This window comes from Colobus angolensis, unplaced genomic scaffold, assembly GCF_000951035.1.
Source record: "Colobus angolensis palliatus isolate OR3802 unplaced genomic scaffold, Cang.pa_1.0 Scaffold36, whole genome shotgun sequence".
NCBI lineage: Eukaryota > Metazoa > Chordata > Mammalia > Primates > Cercopithecidae > Colobus > Colobus angolensis.
Window position 1 is genome coordinate 5,185,963 of NW_012116932.1, and position 23,067 is coordinate 5,209,029.

General features: G+C 49.1%; 1 protein-coding gene across 6 annotated transcripts in view; it reads left to right on the forward strand.

Annotated features, from left to right (window-relative positions):
* Nucleotides 1-21,938, forward strand: part of SCN5A (sodium channel, voltage gated, type V alpha subunit) — an 84,959-nt gene extending 63,021 nt beyond the window's left edge. For 2 of the 6 annotated variants that reach the window (XM_011953305.1, XM_011953308.1), the window contains 8 exons: nucleotides 4,839-5,012; nucleotides 8,857-8,979; nucleotides 10,930-11,211; nucleotides 13,796-13,849; nucleotides 14,500-14,637; nucleotides 15,319-15,423; nucleotides 16,500-16,770; nucleotides 19,489-20,726. In XM_011953305.1, the coding sequence (XP_011808695.1) occupies nucleotides 4,839-5,012; nucleotides 8,857-8,979; nucleotides 10,930-11,211; nucleotides 13,796-13,849; nucleotides 14,500-14,637; nucleotides 15,319-15,423; nucleotides 16,500-16,770; nucleotides 19,489-20,726 (2,385 nt within the window). Of the gene's footprint in view, nucleotides 1-4,838; nucleotides 5,013-8,856; nucleotides 8,980-10,929; nucleotides 11,212-13,795; nucleotides 13,850-14,499; nucleotides 14,638-15,318; nucleotides 15,424-16,499; nucleotides 16,771-19,488 lie in introns of all 6 variants that reach the window. The other 4 variants (XM_011953307.1, XM_011953309.1, XM_011953304.1 and 1 more) reach the window with 4 other exon arrangements.
* Nucleotides 21,939-23,067: the final 1,129 nt, after the last annotated feature.

Sequence of the window (23,067 nt, forward strand, 5' to 3'; positions counted from 1 at the left end):
TAGCCAGGATGGTCTCGATCTCCTGACCTCGTGATCCGCCCGTCTCGGCCTCCCAAAGTGCTGGGATTACAGGCTTGAGCCACCGTGCCCGGCCGTAAAAGTCATTCTTAAGTAAACTTTGGATCAAACAGAAAATAGTTTGGTGGTAGTTTAAGGGGGTTCAATTGATTGATTAACTAATTAACAAAAGAAGGCCATTCATGCACCAAAGGTGATAGTGTGCTGTAAATCAAAGATTGAGATTCCATTAATTCTGTCCACGTGAGATCTGGAAAAATAAGAAAAGTGTAAAGGTAGAGAAAAAGCTGTGACTGGTAGAAAAAAAACTAGAAAATAACAGTATTGAGAATACTGCATGTGGAATACAGCCAAAGTTGTAACAAAAGGAAAATTCATTACTTAAATATTTTTATTATTAAATAGAAAGAACATAAATTATTTAACTCAAGAAATTAAAAATATAATAAAATAATCTTAAAGAAACCTAGGTAAGTAATTAATAAAATAAAAACATTTTTTTCTTTGCCCCATATGATCTGCAGTAATAAAAACATATATTAATGAATTAGAAAATAAATAGTAAAATTGATATAAAATTCCAAAGCTGATTCCTTGAAAATGTAAAGCAACCAAATTGATAACCACTAGCTCATCGAATTTCTCACATCTCCAAAAACAGATTCTTTTACATTCTCAAGGAAGAAAATAATTCCAATGCTATTTAAAGTACTCTAGTGCATGAAAAAAAGATAGAAACCAGAAATTGTTTTTTGTGTGTGTTTGTGTGTTTGTTTTTGAGATGGAGTTTTGCTCTTGGTGTAGCCCAGGCTGGAGTACAGTGGCGTGATCTCAGCTCACCGCAACCTCTGCCTCCCGGGTTCAAGCCATTCACCTGCCTCAGCCTCCTGAGTAGCTGGGATTACAGACATGCGCCACCACGCCTGGCTAATTTTGCATTTTTAGTAGAGATGGGGTTTCTCCATGTTTGTCAGGCTGTTTTCGAACTCCCGACCTCAGGTGATCCGCCCACCTCGGCCTCCCAAAGTGCTGGGATTACAGACATGAGCCACCGCGCTTGGCCTAGAAATTGTTTTTTTAAAAGCTAAATAATGCTGATTTTTAAAACCTCACGTATACCAAAAGAAAAACCTAGGCTAGTTTTCATGCTTCATACTCCATACTTCTGAATAGTGATGCAAAAATCTTAAACAAAATACTGCAGAAAGGATCTAGAAATATATTTAAAAGATTGAGTACATCATATGACAAATGTGTCATATCCTAAAATGTGAAAATAGTACCATATTAGGAAAACTATATTAATAGGACAAAGATGAAAAAACATATAATTATTTCAATGAATGCCTGATTTTCAAAACTCTGGTAAGAATAGAAATAAAATATATTTTATTCTACTGAATCCAAAGAACAAAAAAAAAGAAATAAAATGTGTTTTCTCAATTTAGTAAAAAACTGACTCTCAAATTAACTTATACCATCATTAGTAGTAAAACCACTTGAAACGTTTTCATTAAAGTGAAGAATAAGAAAAGGATGATTTAACTACCTTTTTAGCTATTGCTCATTATTTAATAATAGTCTTGAATTATAGCCAGTGTAATTAATTAAGAAAATTGAACACATGATATAAAAGTTGGGTAATAAAATAATTGAAGTTAATCCAGTCAAGTATAAAAGCAAGAGTTAAAAATGATAGAAATATATCATTATTTATAGATAATATGATTGCCTAGAAAAGAATTTAAACCTATTTTAAAAACATTATATAGCCAGTTATGAAATAAGTATGCAAAGAATTGTTGCTATTGTTGTTTTATCCTAAGAGAAACCATTTAGTCACAAGTAACATCTCTCAAATATTTCTTACATGCCAAGCACTGCAAGCATAAAATAACTGGGAATAAATATAATAATAAATGTATAAGAGATGCATGAAGAAAACTGTAAAACTTTGCCAAGCAGTGTAAAACAGAACAAATAGATAAACACACCTTCATCTTGGGTAGGAAGACTTCATATTAGTTCCTAAAGTAATTAGTAGATTCAATGCAATAACAAGTTTGCAACATTTCTGAGGAAATATGACAAAACATTGGTAAAGTTTATCCTGAAAATCATTTAAATGTCCAGGGAAATTCATGTGATACTAATTCAGGAATAGACAGAGAACAGTAGAACCACATAAAGAGATCTGAAGTAGATTTAAGTAAATAAAGAAATGTACTATATGATAAAGTTGACTTTTAATCAGTGGATTTTAAGTGGATTATTTAATAAAGTGTTGGGGCATTTGATGAGCCACATTCTGAAAAAAAGTATTAAAATGGATATTTACTCCCTAGCAAACTATATTTAATTTTTAAAATTGTAATGTAAAACAATGAAACCACAAAAATTGTTTTCAGAAGCTCATTTTTTCCTAGCCTCGGAATAGATAAGGGCTTTCTAAATGCAACACCAAAAATTTTACTAAATGAAAATTATAATAGATGATATGATAATATTAAATGATATAATAATTGAAAATGAAGTACATAGAACTTCAGCATGGTAAACAAAAGCAAGTGAGATTTAAAGGCAGGTTGGTGCCACAACCCAGGCTTGTGTTACCAAACAAAGAGTTAATGTTCCCAAATAAACCGGACACCCAAGTACAAAAATAGGCAAAGGATATGAAGAGGTAATTCCCCCCAAAAACACAGCAAGTATCCAAAGAAAAGATGTCAGCGTCAAGTACAAAAATAGGCAAAGGATATGAAGAGGTAATTCCCCCCAAAAACACAGCAAATATCCAAAGAAAAGATGTCAGCGTCACTCCTAATAAAATAAATGAAAATGTAACAAAATACAAGTTTCCTTCATTAGGCTAGGAACAGTGAAAAAGGAGAAGTGACAGCAATGTCGGTGGGGCGGTGGAGAAGAGCCCCCTTCCTGGCCCAGAGATGGAGTGTCAACTGGTGTTGCCTTCAGAGAGGTCCATTCCCAGACTGTACCAAAAGCACACCTTTGGCCTGACAACCCAATTTATCCTCAACAATCCCCTGTCCACTGCAACTTTATTTCTACTAGAGATAAACTGTAAATAACTGAAATGTGCATTATTAATAAGGTTATTGGCTAAATAAATAGCAGTGTATGCAAATAATGAACTATGCAGCCCTTTAAAATAGTGATAGATATTATTGTATGTATTCATATTATTAAGTGAATAAATGTTCACAACATATTGTTTGATGGAGAAAGTAATTTCAAGGCAAATATTTAGTGTGTCTCATAAAATTGTGATTGTGTGTGCACACATGTACACACTGTCAAAAATAATACTCACCTAAATGTTAGCAGTGGTTACTTTGGTGTCATGAAATTAGAGATGCCTTTTACTTTCTTTTTTATCGTTTCCATAGTATTTAATTTTTATAAGATGCACCTATTTTTATACTTAGAAAAAAAAATACAATACCCCTACTTTTTTTTTTTTTTATCTTGAACAACTCCCAAAATCCATTTTGGGAGCTGAATTATCCTGTTGTGCCGTCTACAGTGACCCAGTGAGCCATATGTATGCCTTGGCAGTGCCAACAGCACTGGTCTCTTGGGTCACTGTCGCTCACAGAGGCCCTGAAGTCGGATAGGGAGGCCCAGGAGTGGGAGGTGGAGGCAGCTCCCCCAGAGCCCTAGTTCAGTTGCCTAGACAGGAACCTCAGAGCATACTCTGGACAGAGACAGAAACAGGAACAAATCAGTAGGCTGGAGGTAGAAGCCATCTGGGAGCCACTGGACTTTCTCTGTTAGCTCAGGAATTTGAGTTGAGGCAGAAATGAGGAAGTGGAGAAAGACTTACAACTCCTAGGATTTTGGAAACTGACTCCTAGAGCCTGAGACTTGCAGATTTGACTTTATCTATACCTGTGGTTCCTAAACATCATATCTACAAATGACTTCTACTCTAATTTCTTTAAAATTCAGCTTTACATCAACTCTCATTGGTTTTTGCTTATTTAAATAAATGTTTTGTAAAGTGAAACTTAATCATTATTATTAATTGGAAACCAGTATTTTTCCCACAAAAAGTAACCATATAAACAAAGCTAAAGCAAAATGGAGTGAAAATAAAAAATATTTTATGTTGTTTCCAACAGAAATCTGTGAGCTGAGCCTGCATACCCTCTCTCCTTGTTAAAATGGCAAGTTTTAGAAAGGCCTAGCCCAAAACTCAGACTTGATCTTTATTGCGCAGGGAGAGGGGATCACACCATTCATTTGCCTTACTATCCATCTACCATGTAAGGCCATCTCATGGCCTGCTAGTGGCACAGGCCCCGCTTGGAGGCATTCTCATCTAGTCCAACACTGCCCAGGAGGAACCCTGTCCACAGCATTCCTCACCCCTTCCCCGCTCTCCTGGGCAGCAGGAGGTGTTGTCAGAAACGGTGCCTAGGCCAGGTGCGGTGGTTCACACCTGTAAACCCAACACTTTGGGAGGCCAAGGTGGGTGGATCAGGAGGTCAGGAGCTCAAGACCAGCCTGACCAACATGGTGAAACCCCTTCTCTACTAAAAGTACAAAAAATTAGCTGGGTGTGGTGGCGGGCATCTGTAATCCCAGCTACTCAGGAGACTGAAGCAGGAGAATCGCTTGAACCCGGGAGGCAGAGGTTGCAGTAAGCCAAGATTGCACCGCTGCACTCCAGCCTGGGCAACAGAGCAAGACTCCGTCTCAAAAAAAAAGAAAAGAAAAGAAAAGAAATGGTGTCTGGTACAGGGTGGAATCGGCAGTGGTCCAGACTTCATGTCCGCCTTGTCCGGCCTTGTCTGCAGGCCTTCGAGGACATCTACCTGGAGGAGCGGAAGACCATCAAGGTTCTGCTTGAGTATTCCGACAAGATGTTCACCTATGTCTTCGTGCTGGAGATGCTGCTTAAGTGGGTGGCCTACGGCTTCAAGAAGTACTTCACCAATGCCTGGTGCTGGCTTGATTTCCTAATCGTGGATGTGAGTGTGGGCACCCGAAGGGAACAGGAAGGGGAACCCCATTGCTGGTGCGGGAGAAGGAGGTGAGGTAGAGGGCCCGGTGGGAGCCAGCAGGCTGAAGGGGAGGCACGCGGCAGTGTTGCAGGGCAGAGAGGAAGGAGGACGTGAGTCTGAGACTCAGGCCTTGTCCTCAGGTTTCCAGGCTCAGAGGAAGACAAGAAATAGGAGACAGGGTCTGCCTCTAGAGCCCCCAATTTGGAGCCACAGCAGGCAGAGACCTAGGGCCCTGCTTCTAGGGGAGATCGTTCGAGAGTAGTCAAGGTAGGGGTGTGAGCCAGGGCAGGGGCTGGGGGCTCAGGGTCCAGAAAGGGAAGTGAGCAGACAAGCTTGTGCTCTAGCACATACCACAGCAGACTGTAAGTGTCCATCGGGCCCACTAGATAGATGGCCAGTTCAGAACCTCCATGCACACACGAGGGGGAGAGTTCAGAGACTCCATGCACACACGAGGGGGAGAAGGCTGCTGAAGGGATGCTGGGCAGGCAGGGGAGAGCCTCCAGCTCAGGGAGAAGGTACTGGCTGGGGAGGATGCGAGAGGGGTGGAGTCACCCCAGAGGAGGAGGAAGTCATGAACACTGGCTCAGGGGCTCTGGGTTGCTGCCCTAGACAATCAGGTAGCTGTGAGGGCTGCCTGCCCAGGCTGTGTCCAAGAAGGGCCTGGGGCAGGAGGTCAGCGTGGCTTCTGAACACCCGGTTGGCTGATGGAGTGTGAAGCCCCTGCCCCACAGCTACCCAGGCCCCAAGACACTGCGGGGTGCCAGGCATCATGAATGCAGGGTTAGAGGGAAAGTAACCAAGCAGGGAGAAACAGGTCGGTGCAGGGCAGTTCTGGGTCTGCACTCACTGAGGACAAAGAAAGAGAAGGCAAAGGGTGCAGGTGGAGGGACCTCTCTGGGGATCAAACAAAACAGAGTGGGGGTCAGGATCTGCCTACTGAAACGGGCTTTCCAGAAGGCGCCGGGTTTGCTGATGGCTTCCAGCCTTGCACACCAGCAGGAGTTATCCTTCCTGTGCTTACAGGACAGGCTCAGGCCTGTGCGGTCCCCATACCTCACTCAGAGGCTCAGTCCCCAATAAGCCTGGCCAGAGTCCAGGTTGAGGCTACCAAGGCTGGATAGGAGGTCAAAGTATGGGTAGCCATGGTAGCAGAGGCGCCTTGGGGTAGAAGGATGCGCAGAAATGCAGATCCAGGTCCTTGGACCTGCAGTCCAGGCCTCTTCCTATCACCCCAGGTGGCCAAGAGGATGCTAATGCTGGGGTGAGGGTGTGCTGTGGGTGGAAGAGGGGCGAGGAGAGCTCTAGACACACTGGACTGCCTGGCCCAGCCCTCAGAGCCTCCCTGAGATCAAGGAGAGGCCCCTGAGGCCTCCCCGTTGAGGGACCATGGGAGGGCCTGGGATCCTGGCAGCTCAGCCCTGAGGCTCCCTGACCCGCTGTTCCTGCAGCATCTTGGGCAGTTGGGTCTGCTGAGGGTCTCCCGCAAGGCAGGCCAGAGGGACTCTGCACAGACATCTGCAGAAGCCCACCCACCAGCCGCTGGCCACCTTGGGGTACTCAGAGCCAAGGCAAGGGAAAGGGAACTGGCAGTGCTTCCCTGCTCAGGCCCAAGAGAGGAGAAGAAGCCTGTGGAGAAGGCAACCAAGGCTCACAGCAGGGAGGGGCCTGGCCCAAGGCTGAGCAGAAGGAAGTGGGTATGGAATTCAGCTTTCCTGACACTGGCCACACTGCTGTGCCTCTACCCCATCCACATGCTTCATGGGAAAGTTTGTCTCCCATGACAGAGTCCAGGGAAGGATGTTTCCAAGAATTCTGCATTATTTTTCAATAAATGCTATTGGGTCTCTACTGTGTGCAAGCATGGTTATGGTGCTGGGGATCTTAGGGAACAAAACAAGAACTCTTCCCCACATGGAGGAAGGTGGCTGCAAACAATCAGCATCATCAAGAAGCCACTTTTACATTACGTGGAAAAGCGGTATCTATCATGGAGCAAAGAGAACTCGGGAAGGGAAGTGGGTGGGGTGGAGGGGAAGGTGCAGGTTACCACGTTAAATAGGATGATCAGGGTAGGCCCACTTTGGTAACATTTGAGCGGGTTTGAAGTTGGGGTTAGCCAGACCAGTGTCTGGCAGACGTTCCAAGCAGAGGTTGGAAGAGCAGTGCAAGGACGGTGTGTCGGGAGCACGCCTGGCATACTGGGGGAAATGCAGGGAGGCTAGAGCCACTAAGCAGAAGGAAGTGCAGGAGATGAGGCCAGATTGCAGGAGATGCAGCCAGATTGCCACCTTTGAAAAAATATGGGCTTTGATTTAGAATGAAATGGTGGTAGGGGGGCAGAATTAGAAGGCTCTGAACAGAAGAGTGCCATGAACTGACTGATTTTCTTTAGGGCTCACTCGGTCATGGAGGCCAGGGTAGACAGGAATGAGTAGAAGCAGGGAGAAGAGTTAGGAGGCTCGGGCCATGATCCAGGGAGAGACGATGGAGGCTGGGCCAGGATGGTGGCAGTAGAAGTGGTGAGAAATATTTGGATTTGGACTTCAGATGTATTTTGAAGGCAGAGCCAACAGGAAATCCTGACGGGTTGGACACAGGGTGTCAGAGATAGAGAGGAGGCAGGGAGGACGCCAAGGATCGTGGCCTGCACAGCTGGAGGGATGGAGTTGCCGTCACCTGAGACGGGAGGCCATCACCGGGGCAGATGGGGCAAGCTTTGCAAAGAACAGACCGCAAGGGAGCCTGTTAGGAACTGGGCAGACGGACCAGCTGGACCTGGCACTCTGGAGGTCCTGCCCTCAAGGAGAGGTCCCTGAAAGATGCCCCCCGACTCTCCAGGATTGAGGGCCCATAGCCCAGCATCCTTGAGGGGTGAGTGCGGGCAACACCGAAATCAGTCTGGCGTGTCTTCCTCCCCTCGACCTCTTTGCTCAGCTCCCTCCAACCTGGTGCTGCCAAGCCTGGGAGGAGGCTGTGGGAGTCAGGCCCCTGCCTCCAGCCTCTCTGAACCCCAGGCTGGCCTGAGCACCAGGGCAGTGTGTATAGTGACTGCAGGGGAGGTCAGGCAGGAGGCCATTTTTGGCCTGTAATCACAGGCCAGCAGTGAAGTAAGAAGGGAGTGGATACCCACGGAGCTTTAGAAGGACAAAATCCACAGAGTGGAAGTGCCCTGGGAGGGGTGGGCCAGAGGGAACAGAGAGCTGAGGCTCCTGGTGCCACCAAGTCCCCACCTTTGCTTTCCTGCTTTGAAGATGTTGAAATGCTGCACAGTCTGGCCTTGGGGAAATGCCCCGCGATTGTCTGTTTGCTCCTACTCAACCCAGGACTGTCTCTCCTTCCTCAAAAAAGGCTTCTTTGGCGAAAAAGGAGATAGGTCCAAGAATTGGAATTGAAGGAAAGAATGTGGAGACCAAAAGCCCAGGCTTTGTGTCCCTGCTCTGCCACACCAGCAAAGTGGCTTTGGAATTCAGTTTTCCCATCTGTAGAATAGAGGTGACACATCGCAACATCGCAGGGTTAGTGGGGTTATTATAGAGTATGTATGTGAAGTACACATAGCAGCCTCTCGGTAAAGGCCCAGAAGCCAGGACGCTCTTGGGCTCATACCAGCTTGGGCTCTGGGAAGCCTGGCCCAATGCAGAGCTGGCCTATGATGACAGTCCACCCCAGGACTAATAAAGAGTGAACATGGGAGGCCTGTGGCTCTCTGGCACCCAGTGCCATCTTAGCGGGGCCAGGAGCCCTACTGTCTGTCCCCAACAGTGGGGAGCTGTTCCCATCCTCCCCATTTCTACTTTGCCTCCCCCAGGTCTCTCTGGTCAGCCTGGTGGCCAACACCTTGGGCTTTGCCGAGATGGGCCCCATCAAGTCACTGCGGACGCTGCGTGCACTCCGCCCCCTGAGAGCTCTGTCACGATTTGAGGGCATGAGGGTAAGAGAGGCGGCTGCCTTCCCACCCAGGGAGTGGGAGGCGGTCCCACAGAGGGACCCCCAGCCTCAGCTTGCTGACCTACAGACCCAGCCCCCTGCTACCCAGGGTCCCTCCCTGTGCTTCTGATGTCCTGTGGCCGCGGAGACTGTGGCCACAGTGGCCGAGGCTGACTTGGTAGAAGCATAGCCCAGAACCTCCAAGAGAGGCACAGCTGGACATGGAGGCACCCTGAGGATAGGCAGCTGTGAGAACCCACCTCCAGGGCTCACCCTCCAGTCCTCTGAGCTCCTGTGAGAGCTGGGAGAGCACTGGACAAAGGAGAGGAAGCAAGACTTGCTGGGCACAGGGGTCTCAGCTATACCCCAGGCCACTGGCACCAGGGCCCCTGTGCTTCTGTCCCGTGGGGCTGCATCTCTGTGTGCCCACTCAGTGTGCCCCTCTGCATGCCCTGCCTCCTGGCAGACACAGGCTGCCAGCCCTCTGTGATGGGCAGTAGGGCTGTGGTCGGGAGGGTGAGGGAAGAGGCATAGAGCAAGCTGCATTCCCAGCATCAGACAGAGGCTGTACAGGAAATGACCACATGCTTAGTGATCTCCTGTGCACCATTTTCCTAGGGCAGATCCCTATGCATTTTTCAAGTCACCACATTTTACCAAAGAATGAGAGCAGATCAGTCAGATTTGAAAGCCCACCAAGAAAATCATCAGCTGTGATATATAGCAAGAAAACAAATACACACATGTGTGTTTGTGTGTACTTGTGTGGGGTATTCTTTTTTAACAAAACATACACAGTTCTGTGTGACTTCAGAAGACATGTTTGTTTGTCTGTCACTGACCCAGCAGGCACCATCACACAGCTCAGGTTGATGGCTTTGAACCTTGCCCACACCCCCAATCCATGGAGACACACATAGCTCATTCCTGGTGGGAAACCATCCACAAGATATTATTCAGAGTTAAATAGCTCTTTGGGAGCAAGGATCAAATGTTCCAGAGGGACACAAGGAGACACTAGGTGCCAGGGATGCCTCTGCGGTGGCCGTTGGTCACAGAGCCAGCCAAAGGCAAACTCCCAGGGCTTCCCTCTCTCACTCTACACCCAGATGTTTGGTGTCCTAAGAGCTTGTTTCTCACCCTGTTCCAGCGTGCCTTCTGGGGAACAGCATCCCCCAACCTGGCATCTGGGCCACACCACACGGTCCACACCAGCTTCACCTCCAGTCTGTGTGGCACTCGTGTTCCTGGTGCATGGACAGCTGGGGACTTGGTCCATGAGTGGGGTGGAGGGTCCCAAATGCCTCTACTAGGGAATCTTCTACAGGGTGCTCTGAGTTTAGATGCAGAGCATGAGGCTGTGGCTCCATGGGATCTGAGAGCCCCTCACTGGGGAGCGGGTATCACAGTGAGTGCCCATGCCACCTGCTCTCTGGCTCTGCTCTTACAGGAGCACTGGAGAACTGCCACAAAACCCTCTGGACACTGCACTGAGGTCCCCTGGGTTACTTCAGGGGAGAACACCCATCCTTCCCAATAGCAACAACCTAAAATAAACCAGAATTTAGCTCCAAAAATGTAAGGACTCTTGGGATTGTTAGGAAACCCAATCTTGGGGACATGTTTTGAGAGGTCTTTCCCAGCAAGTTGCTGGCATCCTCAACCAGCACACACCTTGATGAAAATCAGGTTTTAAAGACCACAGATTCAGGGCAGGGCCAAGAAGGGAAAGCAGATGTTCTGAAGCCACACCAAACTCTAGTGTGCACTCCCCTCACTCCCCACCAGGGCTTCCAGCCATGGAGCTGGCCTCTCCCATGAGTGTGGGATCCGCACACCCACCTGCACAGGACCCTGCAGCCAGGGAGTTCATTCTTTCGTGGGGGGGTGATCTTGAAAAGGGCATGTGCTCTGGGCCCCCCCAGGAACTGAGCCACTTCTCTGTCCACTTGAGGTGGTGGTCAATGCCCTGGTGGGCGCCATCCCGTCCATCATGAACGTCCTCCTCGTCTGCCTCATCTTCTGGCTCATCTTCAGCATCATGGGCGTGAACCTCTTCGCGGGGAAGTTTGGGAGGTGCATCAACCAGACAGAGGGAGACTTGCCTTTGAACTACACCATCGTGAACAACAAGAGCCAGTGTGAGTCCTTGAACATGACCGGAGAATTGTACTGGACCAAGGTGAAAGTCAACTTTGACAACGTAGGGGCCGGGTACCTGGCCCTTCTGCAGGTGGTAAGTCCTGGAGAGAAGGGACTACCTTCCTCCCAATGGCTGTCGAGCAGCATGGCCATCACCCATGATGTGGGCAGGAGTGGGGCAGTGGGGCCATGCTGGATCCTCACAGGAGGATCACATGCCCAAAGGAGACTCAGGACTCTCCAGGGATTTGGCTCTTTGGGAAATCCCCAGACTTTCAGTTCTAGAACCAGTATCACATTCTCCAAATTGCAAGTATAGGGATGGCTCCGTGGTGCTGTAGCACCAACTCCCCAGCCAGTAGTCAAGTTGACCTCTTCAGGCTATCAGTTAGGCAGTGTGATGGCACAGGTTAAAAAATGAAAGACCATAGACTACTCAGGAACTGAACTGTTAGCAAAGTTATGACTGTGGCCACCCTCTGTTATAAAAGATAGTGTTAGCTCTTGTGTTATTTAAAAGAACATATTTCCATCTTTGATGGGCAATGTTTAGCACACACAATCCTTCTAGGGTTTCCATTGATTTTGTGAGTATGGTGGCTTCCGTGATTATAACACATTCCATAAAATTAACCTACCACTAGCCTTGACTAATGCAGCAGAACCACAGTGCAAAAAGCTACAACTTGCTTGTCTTGCTATTCCAATCTTAAGCCCAGACACCTGTCTCTGGTTCCCAAAGCAGAGGAAAACTCAGCAGACTCTTACCTGGAAACTTTAGGCATCCACTCACACCTCCACCTATCCCTTAAACCCCAGTGGTAGTCCCACAAAGACTCGCCTGCACTGCCTAGTGGAGAACAGTAGATTAGCGCCAAACCCAAGGAGCTGTCTGTTCCTGCAACTGTCCCTCAGAATGTTGGAACTTTGGAATAAAAGGCCTCCTTTTGTAGACTAAGACCTGCTCACCTTTCCAGACACAGCTGTTCGGTGTTTGGGAAGAATTCAGTCATAAGTATCTCATACCCTTGGGTGGTCCCCAGCAGTTTCCAAAGTATTTCCGGGCCTATCTTTATAGGCAAGGGCCTGTTGGTACAGGGAGCTAGAGTAGCTTGCCTACTATGGGCGACCTCAGCTTCCCCTTCTGCCTTACCTGCCTCATAAGAATTCTTAGACACAGGAAGTTTGTGTTACTGAGCTTGTGCTTAGAAAGGAGGCTTGGGGGCTGGCCGCGGTGGCTCACACTTGTAATCCGAGCACATTGGGAGCCTGAGGTTGGTGGATCATTTGAGGTCAGGAGTTTGAGACCAGCCTGGCCAACATGGTGAAACCCCCGTCTCTACTAAAAACACAAAAATTAGCTGGGCATGGTGGTGTATGCCTGTAATCCCAGCTACTCAGGAGGGTGAGGCAGGAGAATCACTTGAACCTGGGAGGCAGAGGTTGCAGTGAGCTGAGATCACACCATTGTACTCTAGCCTGTTTGACCGAGTGAGACTCTGTCTCAAAAAAAAAAAAAAAAAAAAAAAAAAAAAAAGAGACTCTTTTCTCTAAAAAAAAAAAAAGAGGCTTGAGGCAGGACAGGACTGGATTTGGCCAAAAACACAAATGAGACTTCACTGGGGAGTCAGTCAGTCTCACCACCAAGCATGTCTCTTGAGCTCTTTCTGCATAGCAGCCCAGACTAGGGCTGGTGCCACCAGCATCAGGGCCCTCTCTGGTTCATCCCGCCTCTCTACTCCCTTGGTGTGGTATGCTGGAGCCAGCTTGTGCCAGCTCACAAGAGCTCATTTTTACATTTTCAGAAATTTTGCAAGCTGTTTATTAAACATAGCCATTACAAAAATTAATTCTATAAACTTACAAAATTAACTAAATGATATTAAAACAAAGGTAATTAATACTCAAGATTCATCATTACTTTTTAGTGTTATCATCTATGCTTTTGAGGTTTTTTACATCTATTTTGTCTGTATAGTGGGAGTACCATAATGCTATGCTCCTATGCATCTCTTCTCACTCCATTGAGTAACTTCACATTGGTAACCTGAAATCAACCATGGTGGGAATATTTACACAAGAGAAATTGGCAAACCAACAATCAGGGTTTTTTCTTTTCTTCTGGAAAGTCAGCTGTTAACTATTTACCAACACACCGTTGACAAAAGAACCCCCTTAAGTACAAGGGAAGGTTGAGATTCTTCAGGAACTTCCCTTGAAAGTCCATGGAGAAGAAGCCACATGGTTCTCTGAGACATAGGACAAGAGGGACCAGGTCAGCCCTGGAGTCTAGAACACAGAGTCTAAGCTCCACCTCTGTCTCCCTGACAGAATCGCTGGCAGGATTCTGTGATGTTTTAGAAATGGAAATGAGTGTGGATCTGAAGGACAGACCTTCTGCAAGCCCCCTCAGACTCTTGGCCTCAATCAAGAAGCTTATTCCCTGCTGCATGGCCTTCTTGGGGCATCTGCTCAGTTGCTTCCCCTCCAGCCCTAGCCCTAAACAAGGTCTTTCTCTGACCACCCGGGCATTTGAATGCTGCTGAAGGGGTGAGGTGGGGTGTCTTGCTTTTCATAAGAAGCTTGCTTCTAGCTTCATCCGTCCAGACCAGAGCCCTAAGTAACTCAAGCGAGGTGCAGAATTAAATGATTGTCCTAATCTTGTCTTTTCCTCCCAGGCAACATTTAAAGGCTGGATGGACATTATGTATGCAGCTGTGGACTCCAGGGGGGTAGGTTGCCACAGTGGCCCCTTCCACCAAGTCAGGCACCTGAGGCTTCTGGTTGCTTGGCTACCAGGGAATCAGCGTCTGCATCTGAAAGCCCAGCCCACAAGGGCAAGATCTCCTGTCACTCTGAAGTTCAACCTCTCTGGAATGCCCAAGCCTGACTCTGGGGCAAGGTTGCTTGGTGTCCTAAAAAGTCCCAAAATTCTCAAATGTCTTTAATTAAACTCACTGTAGTTTACTGACTTTTACCCCAGGAGGATGGGGTGGAAGCAACAGAGATGCAAATCAAGCTTCTTCTTTGTCCAGCACCCCACCAGGTCACACTGACAGCTCAGTGAAGACTGAAAGAGGTCCCCATGTACTCCAGCCTCCCATTGGCCCATGGCCGGAGTCAGGCACTGATACTCTGCCAGCCCTGAGCCCAGCATGTCTGCTGTCCTCACCTGCCACCATCCACTCCTCTCACCTCTATCCCCACCCACCTCTGGCTCACAGACTCACATAACTGGGCTAGTGACCTTCCTCTAGATACACCCTCTCTCCCACAGAATGGATGGCCCTAGCCAGCCCTCCGCCTCTGCCCCCCACCCCTCCCCATGTGACCCCCGAGACCCTAGCCTGTCTGATCTCCCTGTGTGATTTCTCCCTCACAGTATGAAGAGCAGCCCCAGTGGGAATACAACCTCTACATGTACATCTATTTTGTCATTTTCATCATCTTCGGGTCTTTCTTCACCCTGAACCTCTTTATCGGTGTCATCATTGACAACTTCAACCAACAGAAGAAAAAGATACGTAGAGCACCAGCTCCCCGCTGGGCTGGGCATGGCAGGGCTGGGTGCCAGGGGATTGAGGGGTCGTTCGGGCGCCAGGCCCCATCTCACCTTCCCTGCCGGGGATGGTCCTCTTCTTGCTGCTGCTGGAATGAGGTGGGGAGAAGGGTGTGTCCAGGGATGTAACATGTTTAGGCCTGTAAGAACATAAGAAGGGGCTTTGGTGGGAGGCCCCATGTCTGCCCTAATCCACCTGAGAGATGAGACTCCTGGGAGAAGCTGGTGTGAGAGCTGCATCTGTTCACCTGGTCCATGATCAGAGGTCATGGGTAAGGCCTGTGCAGAGGCCCTGGGTCTTCCCAGAGCTTCATCAGAGCGGCTATAACTGGGTTATAGACAAACCAAGTGAACAGAGAGAACCTGAAGGCTGGTTGAGCTGGGAGGGGGAAAGGGCGGGGGGTGGATACTGGATTTGCAGGTCATAAAACCAGAGAGATCTGAAGGTGAAAGGGGACAGGGCTCCTGGATAAATAGATTTGGGGAAGAATCAGTGGTGCAAAATAAGGACATATTTTGTCCAGGAGAGGAAGCCAGGAGGTGGTTGGCCCTGGCATCTTCATCAAGGAGGCAAGATCCTGGTGCCCTCCATGCTGGGGCCTCTGAGAACCCCAGAATGAGGTTGGTGCCTTCTCTCTGCACTTAGGGGGCCAGGACATCTTCATGACAGAGGAGCAGAAGAAGTACTACAATGCCATGAAGAAGCTAGGCTCCAAGAAGCCCCAGAAGCCCATCCCACGGCCCTTGGTGAGCTAGGCTCCTGGTTCTGTGGGAGTGGAGAGGATCTTCTGGGGTCCCTGGGAAGCTTTCATGCCACACGGCCAGCCATCAGGGCCACCTCACAGTCTTTCAGCCCAGCCTGAGGGACGCTATCAGATGTCTGAGCATGAAGAGAGGTCCCAGCCTCATACAGATAGGGAGGAAGGTATGAGAAGGATGTAGCATCCCGGGACACTCTCCACCCACAGGAACCCTCTGTCTCTGAGCAGGTTTCCTCCTTCCCAAGGATGCAGGTTTTCCTCAGGAAAAGCAGGGCAGCCTTCACAGCCCCACCCCACCCCACTCAGATCCTCATCCTTGGACCCCCAGAACAGTCAGGGAGCCGGATTCCTGAGTTAGCTGGTGGGGAGAGCCAAGAGCTCTGGAGAGTGGGGTCCTCTCAAAGACTGACTCCCTTGGCCCAGTCAAGCCATTATCCAAAAAAGTATGTGTGTGTGTGTGGGTGTGTGGGTGTGTGTGTGTGTGTGTTATTTATAATCTTTTCTAAGTGGGAGAACAGAAAATAAATAAATATATATATATATATATATATATATAATATTATTTCTTTCCCCAAATAATCTGGGCTGATTTACAATTAAAGACACATGTAAATATGGTTAGTACAATAAATAAAATAAATTATATTTAAAAAGTAGAGAAAATATATTAATCTAAGCACTGACATAATTAATAGGGTTGAAGTTGAAATTTACCCTTGAGCCTTCAGACTGTGGCAACTGAAAGGAAAGCACAGTGAACAGTGTGCTAAGGATGCTTAGGGCAGGAAAAATCTCTCCCTGAAGATTTGTCATGGAAGTCCTCATGGAAGATGGAGCCTTGGAGCCGGGCCTTGAAGCCCAGGAAGCATTTCAGCAGGAGAGCCAATGGCTTTAACCTCCAGGACATTTTCCTCTGCACTCTCTGTGGCAGTGTGGCAGGGGTTTTGGGCTCACTAGAGGGTAGAGTGGGAGGGTGGGTGGCCTGGGATGAGAGGCAGAAACGGGCATTTGCCAGCCTCCCAAGGGCCCTGCTGAGCGCTTTCCATTTGCCTCTCCTTTCAGAACAAGTACCAGGGCTTCATATTCGACATTGTGACCAAGCAGGCCTTTGATGTCACCATCATGTTTCTGATCTGCTTGAATATGGTGACCATGATGGTGGAGACAGATGACCAAAGTCCTGAGAAAATCAACATCTTGGCCAAGATCAACCTGCTCTTTGTGGCCATCTTCACAGGCGAGTGTATTGTCAAGCTGGCTGCCCTACGCCACTATTACTTCACCAACAGCTGGAATATCTTCGACTTCGTGGTTGTCATCCTCTCCATCGTGGGTGGGTATACAAGTCAGCTGGACAGAAGCCCTCCCCAGCCAGGCCTCTCGTCCGGCCCCTGGGTCTCTGCTGAATGCCACGTACAACCCTAGGTTCTTTCATTCTTTTTTCAGTGCATTTCTCACCCCCCTCCCCTCATACATACATGCACACACACCTCTCCAGAGAGAACTTATCTGGAAGGGTCCACTTGGGTCAAGGAGACCAACCTGGCAGAGGACCCAGCACTCCCTCCTGGCCCCACCCTCCAGAGGACCTGGGAACACAGTTCTTTAACTGCTTAGATAGCTTCAAGGATGAGTCTGGGAATGGGAGTGGGTGCTGTGGAGGCTAGTTCTGCCCCCACTTAGGTTGAAGGAGAAGGAAGCTCACTAAGGATGAGGTGGGTCCCCAAGGATGGGGGGTAGGTGGCCCTCCAGAGTAGAAGTTATCCCTGAAGATGGAAAATTCTGGAGCTAACCGCCAAGGTGTATGCCAGACCCTTTCAGACATACCTGCATCATGCAATTCACCCAGTCAATTCAGCACTAAAGGAGGGAGATTATACAGCTAGGGAGAAGCAGAGACCCAATCTTGACCCATGTCTGTTTGACCTCAGAACTCAGATCTTTTTTTTTTTATATAACAGCTTTACTGAGACATAATTCACATACCATAAAATTCACAGTTAACTTTAAAGTCACTTTAAAGTATACAATTCAGTGTTTTTTAGTATATGCACAGAGCTTTGCAACCATCACCACTATCTAATTTTAGAATATTTTCCTTTCCCCAAAGGAAATTCTACCCATTTAATAGTCACTCCCCATTCATTTCCCCTCTCCCTCAGCCCCTGAAAACCTCTTCTCTAAAATTTTGAGGGACCACCAAACTGTTTTTCAATTTGGCTACACCTTTTTACATTCTTACCGTCAGTGTATGAGGATTCCGATTATTTTGCCTTCACCAACACTTGTTATTGCCTGCATTCTTTTTATGGGAGCCCTCCTAGTGGGTGTGAAGTGATATCTCCTTGAGGTTTTGATTTGCAAAACCAAATGACTAACGATGCAGGACATCTTTCCATGTGCGTGTTGGTCATTTATATATCTTCCTTGGAGAAATGTCTATTCAGGTCCTTAGCTCATTTTTTAATTGGGTTATTTCTCTTTTTAGTGTTGAGTTGTAAGAGTTCTTTACATATTCTGGATCATAGTCTCTTATCAGATATATGACTTGCAAATATTTTCTCCTAGTCTGTGAGTTTTTTCATTTCCTCGTGGTGTCTATTAAAGGACAAAAGTTTTAAATGTTAATCAAGTCCAGTTTACTTACATTTTTTCTTTTGTCACTTGTGCTCAGAGCCCAAACTCTTAACTCCACCCCCATGGGGCTCTGCCTTGCGGTGACTGTAAGTTTCATCTTTCTGCCATATACAATCTCTGCCTCTGGTAAATGTAAAGGATAATGCAGGGGCTAAGGCAGGCACTGCTGCGGCTATAGTGATGGGCAGATGGAAGCACAGAGTAGGGTCAGGAATCTCTGGGGGGTCTCAAGCAGGGTGAGGGTGAGAGCGTGCCTCATGGGACTGGAGAGGAACTTTAGAGAATGCAGGATGTGAGCAACAGGAATGGAACCACTGAGGGACAGTCTCAGAGGCTTTGGAAGGTGCAGCATGTACTTTGGGATCATCTCCTGGCCCGGCATTTGGGCAGTACCAGAGAGGAGTGGTTAAGAGACGAACTTGGAGCCCGAATGTCTGAGTCAAATCCCAGCTTCTCACTCACTAGGTGGCAACTTGGGTAAGTTACCTCACCTCCGTTTCCTCTTCTGGAAGATGAGAATGATGGCATCTGCACACTTTCTAGGACAACGGGAAGGACTAAATGAAATGATGGCTATAAAGTGCTTGGCCCATTGCTCCACTGACCATAAACACTGGACACATGTCAATCAGTGACATTTTTATATAAGGAGTCTGGAAAGGGCACTTGGGCCATATAAGACAAGTTTATTTCTCTTGTCTTTCTATCTCTTTATTCTATCATTTATATCCATGCCCCTTAAAACTCCAAACCCAGGTAGTCACTGAAGACCCAGGGGTAGTGAAGCCCTCAAAGGTGGCAGAGTTAGGAGGGTGATAAGAACCATCACAGAGAGGCTGAAAGAAGACACTGGCCATGGCGTGGCATCAGGGAGCACTGATTTCTGGGCCAGTGTTTCATGCCCTTCGATGGGCACATAAATCATCTGGGCTTATTAAGATGCAGCGGGCTGCGGTGGAACTGAGATTCTGCATTTCTAATAAGCACCCAGGAGATCCCAAGGCTGCTGGTCCTCACACCACACTTTGAATAGCAAGGAGCTGAAAGGCCTGAGTGCTAGTCCAAGCTGGGCGGGCAGGATGCTAAGCAGAGCCCCTCTGGCCTGAGAACCCAAGATATAGAAGATGGGCCTAGGACAGCTCTATTGTGCAGGTACACACTGAAGATTAAGGAATGAGGGGGCTGAGAAGGAACCCTGCAAAGGACCCATTTTTCTGGGTGACAGATGCAGACACGGAGACTCAGACAGGCAGGAGCAGGCAGAGTCCTAGCATGCCCAGTGGACGCAATCCTCCTGGAGGGGCCACCTCTCCTTGGCTCCTTGCCATACAGAGACTCCCCTACCCCTGCACAGTGATGCTGGCTAGAGGACCGAGGTGCCACCAGTAGCCACAGTCTCTGTTGTTTCCCACAGGCACTGTGCTCTCGGACATCATCCAGAAGTACTTCTTCTCCCCGACGCTCTTCCGAGTCATCCGCCTGGCCCGAATCGGCCGCATCCTCAGACTGATCCGAGGGGCGAAGGGGATCCGCACACTGCTCTTTGCCCTCATGATGTCCCTGCCTGCACTCTTCAACATCGGGCTGCTGCTCTTCCTCGTCATGTTCATCTACTCCATCTTTGGCATGGCCAACTTCGCTTATGTCAAGTGGGAGGCTGGCATCGACGACATGTTCAACTTCCAGACCTTCGCCAACAGCATGCTCTGCCTCTTTCAGATCACCACGTCAGCCGGCTGGGATGGCCTCCTCAGCCCCATCCTCAACACCGGGCCCCCCTACTGTGACCCCACTCTGCCAAACAGCAATGGCTCTCGGGGGGACTGTGGGAGCCCAGCCGTGGGCATCCTCTTCTTCACCACCTACATCATCATCTCCTTCCTCATCGTGGTCAACATGTACATTGCCATCATCCTGGAGAATTTCAGCGTGGCCACAGAGGAGAGCACCGAGCCCCTGAGTGAGGACGACTTCGACATGTTCTATGAGATCTGGGAGAAGTTTGACCCAGAGGCCACTCAGTTTATTGAGTATTCAGTCCTGTCTGACTTTGCCGATGCCTTGTCTGAGCCACTCCGTATCGCCAAGCCCAACCAGATAAGCCTCATCAACATGGACCTGCCCATGGTGAGTGGGGACCGCATCCATTGCATGGACATCCTCTTTGCCTTCACCAAAAGGGTCCTGGGGGAGTCTGGGGAGATGGACGCCCTGAAGATCCAGATGGAGGAGAAGTTCATGGCAGCCAACCCATCCAAGATCTCCTATGAGCCCATCACCACCACACTCCGGCGCAAGCACGAGGAGGTGTCAGCCATGGTTATCCAGAGGGCCTTCCGCAGGCACCTGCTGCAACGCTCTGTGAAGCATGCCTCCTTCCTCTTCCGTCAGCAGATGGGCAGCGGCCTCTCTGAAGAGGATGCCCCTGAGAGAGAGGGCCTCATCGCCTATGTGATGAATGAGAACTTCTCCCGGCCCCTTGGCCCACCCTCCAGCTCCTCCGTCTCCTCCACTTCCTTCCCACCCTCCTATGACAGTGTCACTAGAGCCACCAGCGATAACATCCAGGTGCCGGGTTCTGACTACAGCCACAGCGAAGATGTCACCGACTTCCCCCCGTCTCCGGACAGGGACCGTGAGTCCATCGTGTGAGCCTCGGCCTGGACACATCATGTGAGCTGGCCAGGACACACCAAAAAGCAGCCTTTTGCACCGTGGCAAACCCAAATGCAGTCAGTCACAAACCAGCCTGGGGCCTTCCTGGCTTTGGGAGTAAGAAATGGGCCTCGGCCCCGTGGATCAAGCAGGCAGAGTTCTGTGGTGCTGCGTGGACAGCCGGAGCAGTTGGCCTGTGCCTGGAGGCCTCAGACCTGTGACCTGGTCTGGTCAGGCAATGCCCTGGGGCTCTGGAAAGCAACTTCATCCCAGCTGCTGAGGCGAAACATAAAATTGAGACTGTATATGTTGTGAATGGGCTTTCATAAATTTATTATATTTGATATTTTTTTACTTGAGCAAAGAGCTAAAGATTTTTCCATGGACATGGGCAGCAATTCACACTGTCTCTTCTTAACCCTGAACAAGACTGTCTGTGGAGCAGCCGGAACTCTGTTCTCAAAGCAGAAGTGGAATCTAGTGTGGCTCCCACAGGTCTTCATTGCCCAGGGGTCGAATGAGGTCCCCCTCCCACTTGACCTGAGATGCTGGGAGGGCTGAACCCCCCACTCACACAAGCGCACACACACAGTCCTCACACATAGAGGCCAGACATAGGCCATGGGACCCAGACTCCCAGTCTAAGAGAGACAGGCCTTTCCCTGCCAGCCCCCCAACGATGGGGCTCTTGTCCACGGGGCTCACTCTGGCTTTCTGTTGTCTCCAAGGTCCCATTCTCCCCCTGCGTTTTCATGCAGGTCATATTGTCAGTCCTACAAAAATAAAAGGCTTCCAGAGGAGAGTGGCCTGGGTCCCAGGGCTGGCCCTAGGCACTGATAGTTGCCTTTTCTTCCCCTCCCGTAAGAGTATTAACCGTAAAACCAAAGGGCACAAGGGTGCCAGCCCCACTCACGGCCTGGCATACAGCTTGTCCTTGCTCCTGGAACCTGGCAGGCCCTGCCCAACAGGCCAAGGGAAGAGAAGGCCGAGCCATGTGGATTTGGGGCTAAGAAGTTCACCAGCCCTGAGCCATGGTGACCCCTCAGCCTGCCTGAAGACAGGAAACTGGCCATCTCCCAGGGCTCTCTGGACCATGTGCGGAGGAGTTTTCTGTGTGGTCCCCAGCTCCTCTCCAGACACAGAGACATGGGAGTGGGGAGGGGAGCTTGGCCCTGTGTCCTCTGCAGGGAAAGGGATGGTCAGGCCCAGCCTCTGGCTCAGCCCGGGATCCTGATAGCACCCACACACAGGACCTATTTGGGACAAGGTCCAGGTGGTCCTATAGGTCTTGTGAAAAGGCTTTTTCAGGGAAAAATATTTTACTAGTCCAATCACCCCTAGGACCTCTTCAGCTGCTGACAATCCTATTTAGCATATGCAAATCTTTTAACATAGAGAACTGTCACCCTGAGGTAACAGGGTCAACTGGCAGAGCCTGAGCAGGCAGGGGCTGGGCTGCCCTATTCCAGCTCTCCCACAGAGCCCCTCCATCAGGCGCATGCCTGCCAGGCCACCTCAGTCTCACCTGCCCACTCTGGGCTGGCTGCTCCTAACCTACCTCGCCGAGCTGTCGGAGGGCTGGACATTTGTGGCAGTGCTGAAGGGGGGCATTGCCGGCGAGTAAAGTATTATGTTTCCTCTTGTCACCCCAGTTCCCTTGGTGGCAACCCCAGACCCAACCCATGCCCCTGACAGATCTAGTTCTCTTCTCCTGTGTTCCCTTTGAGTCCAGTCAGGGGCACGGTTTAACTGTCCCAGCGACATTTCTCCAAGTGGAAATCCTATTTTTGTAGATCTCTGTGCTTTGCTCTCAAGGTTTGGAGAGGTGTGTGCCCCTGCTGGGCGCTCACCACCCGCTGCACAGGCAAGAATGTGGTTGGGAGGCAGGCTGGGCTGCCAGCCCAGCTGGCCGGAAGGAGACTGTGGTTTTATGTGTGTGGACAGCCCGTGAGCCTTGAGACAGGTGTCTGGGGCTGGCTGCAGACGGTGTGGCTGGGGGCGGGGGTGAGCTGGACCCAACCCTTAGCTTTTAGCCTGGCTGTCACTTTTTTAATTTCCAGAACTGCACAATGATCAGCAGGAGGGGAAAAGAGAGTAGGAAAAAGGAGGGAAGGACAGACATCAAGTGCCAGATATTGTCTGAATTAATCGAGCACTTCTCACCAAACTTCATGTATAAATAAAATACATATTTTTAAAACAAACCAATAAATGGCTTACATGACCTGGTCTAGGCTCTGTCCTTATGCTGAGATTTGACAAGAGTGGTAGCAGAGGCCCGAGGGCCTGGGATATGGCCTCATCCCGAGCAAGTCTGGGGAACTTGCTGAGAGAGCAT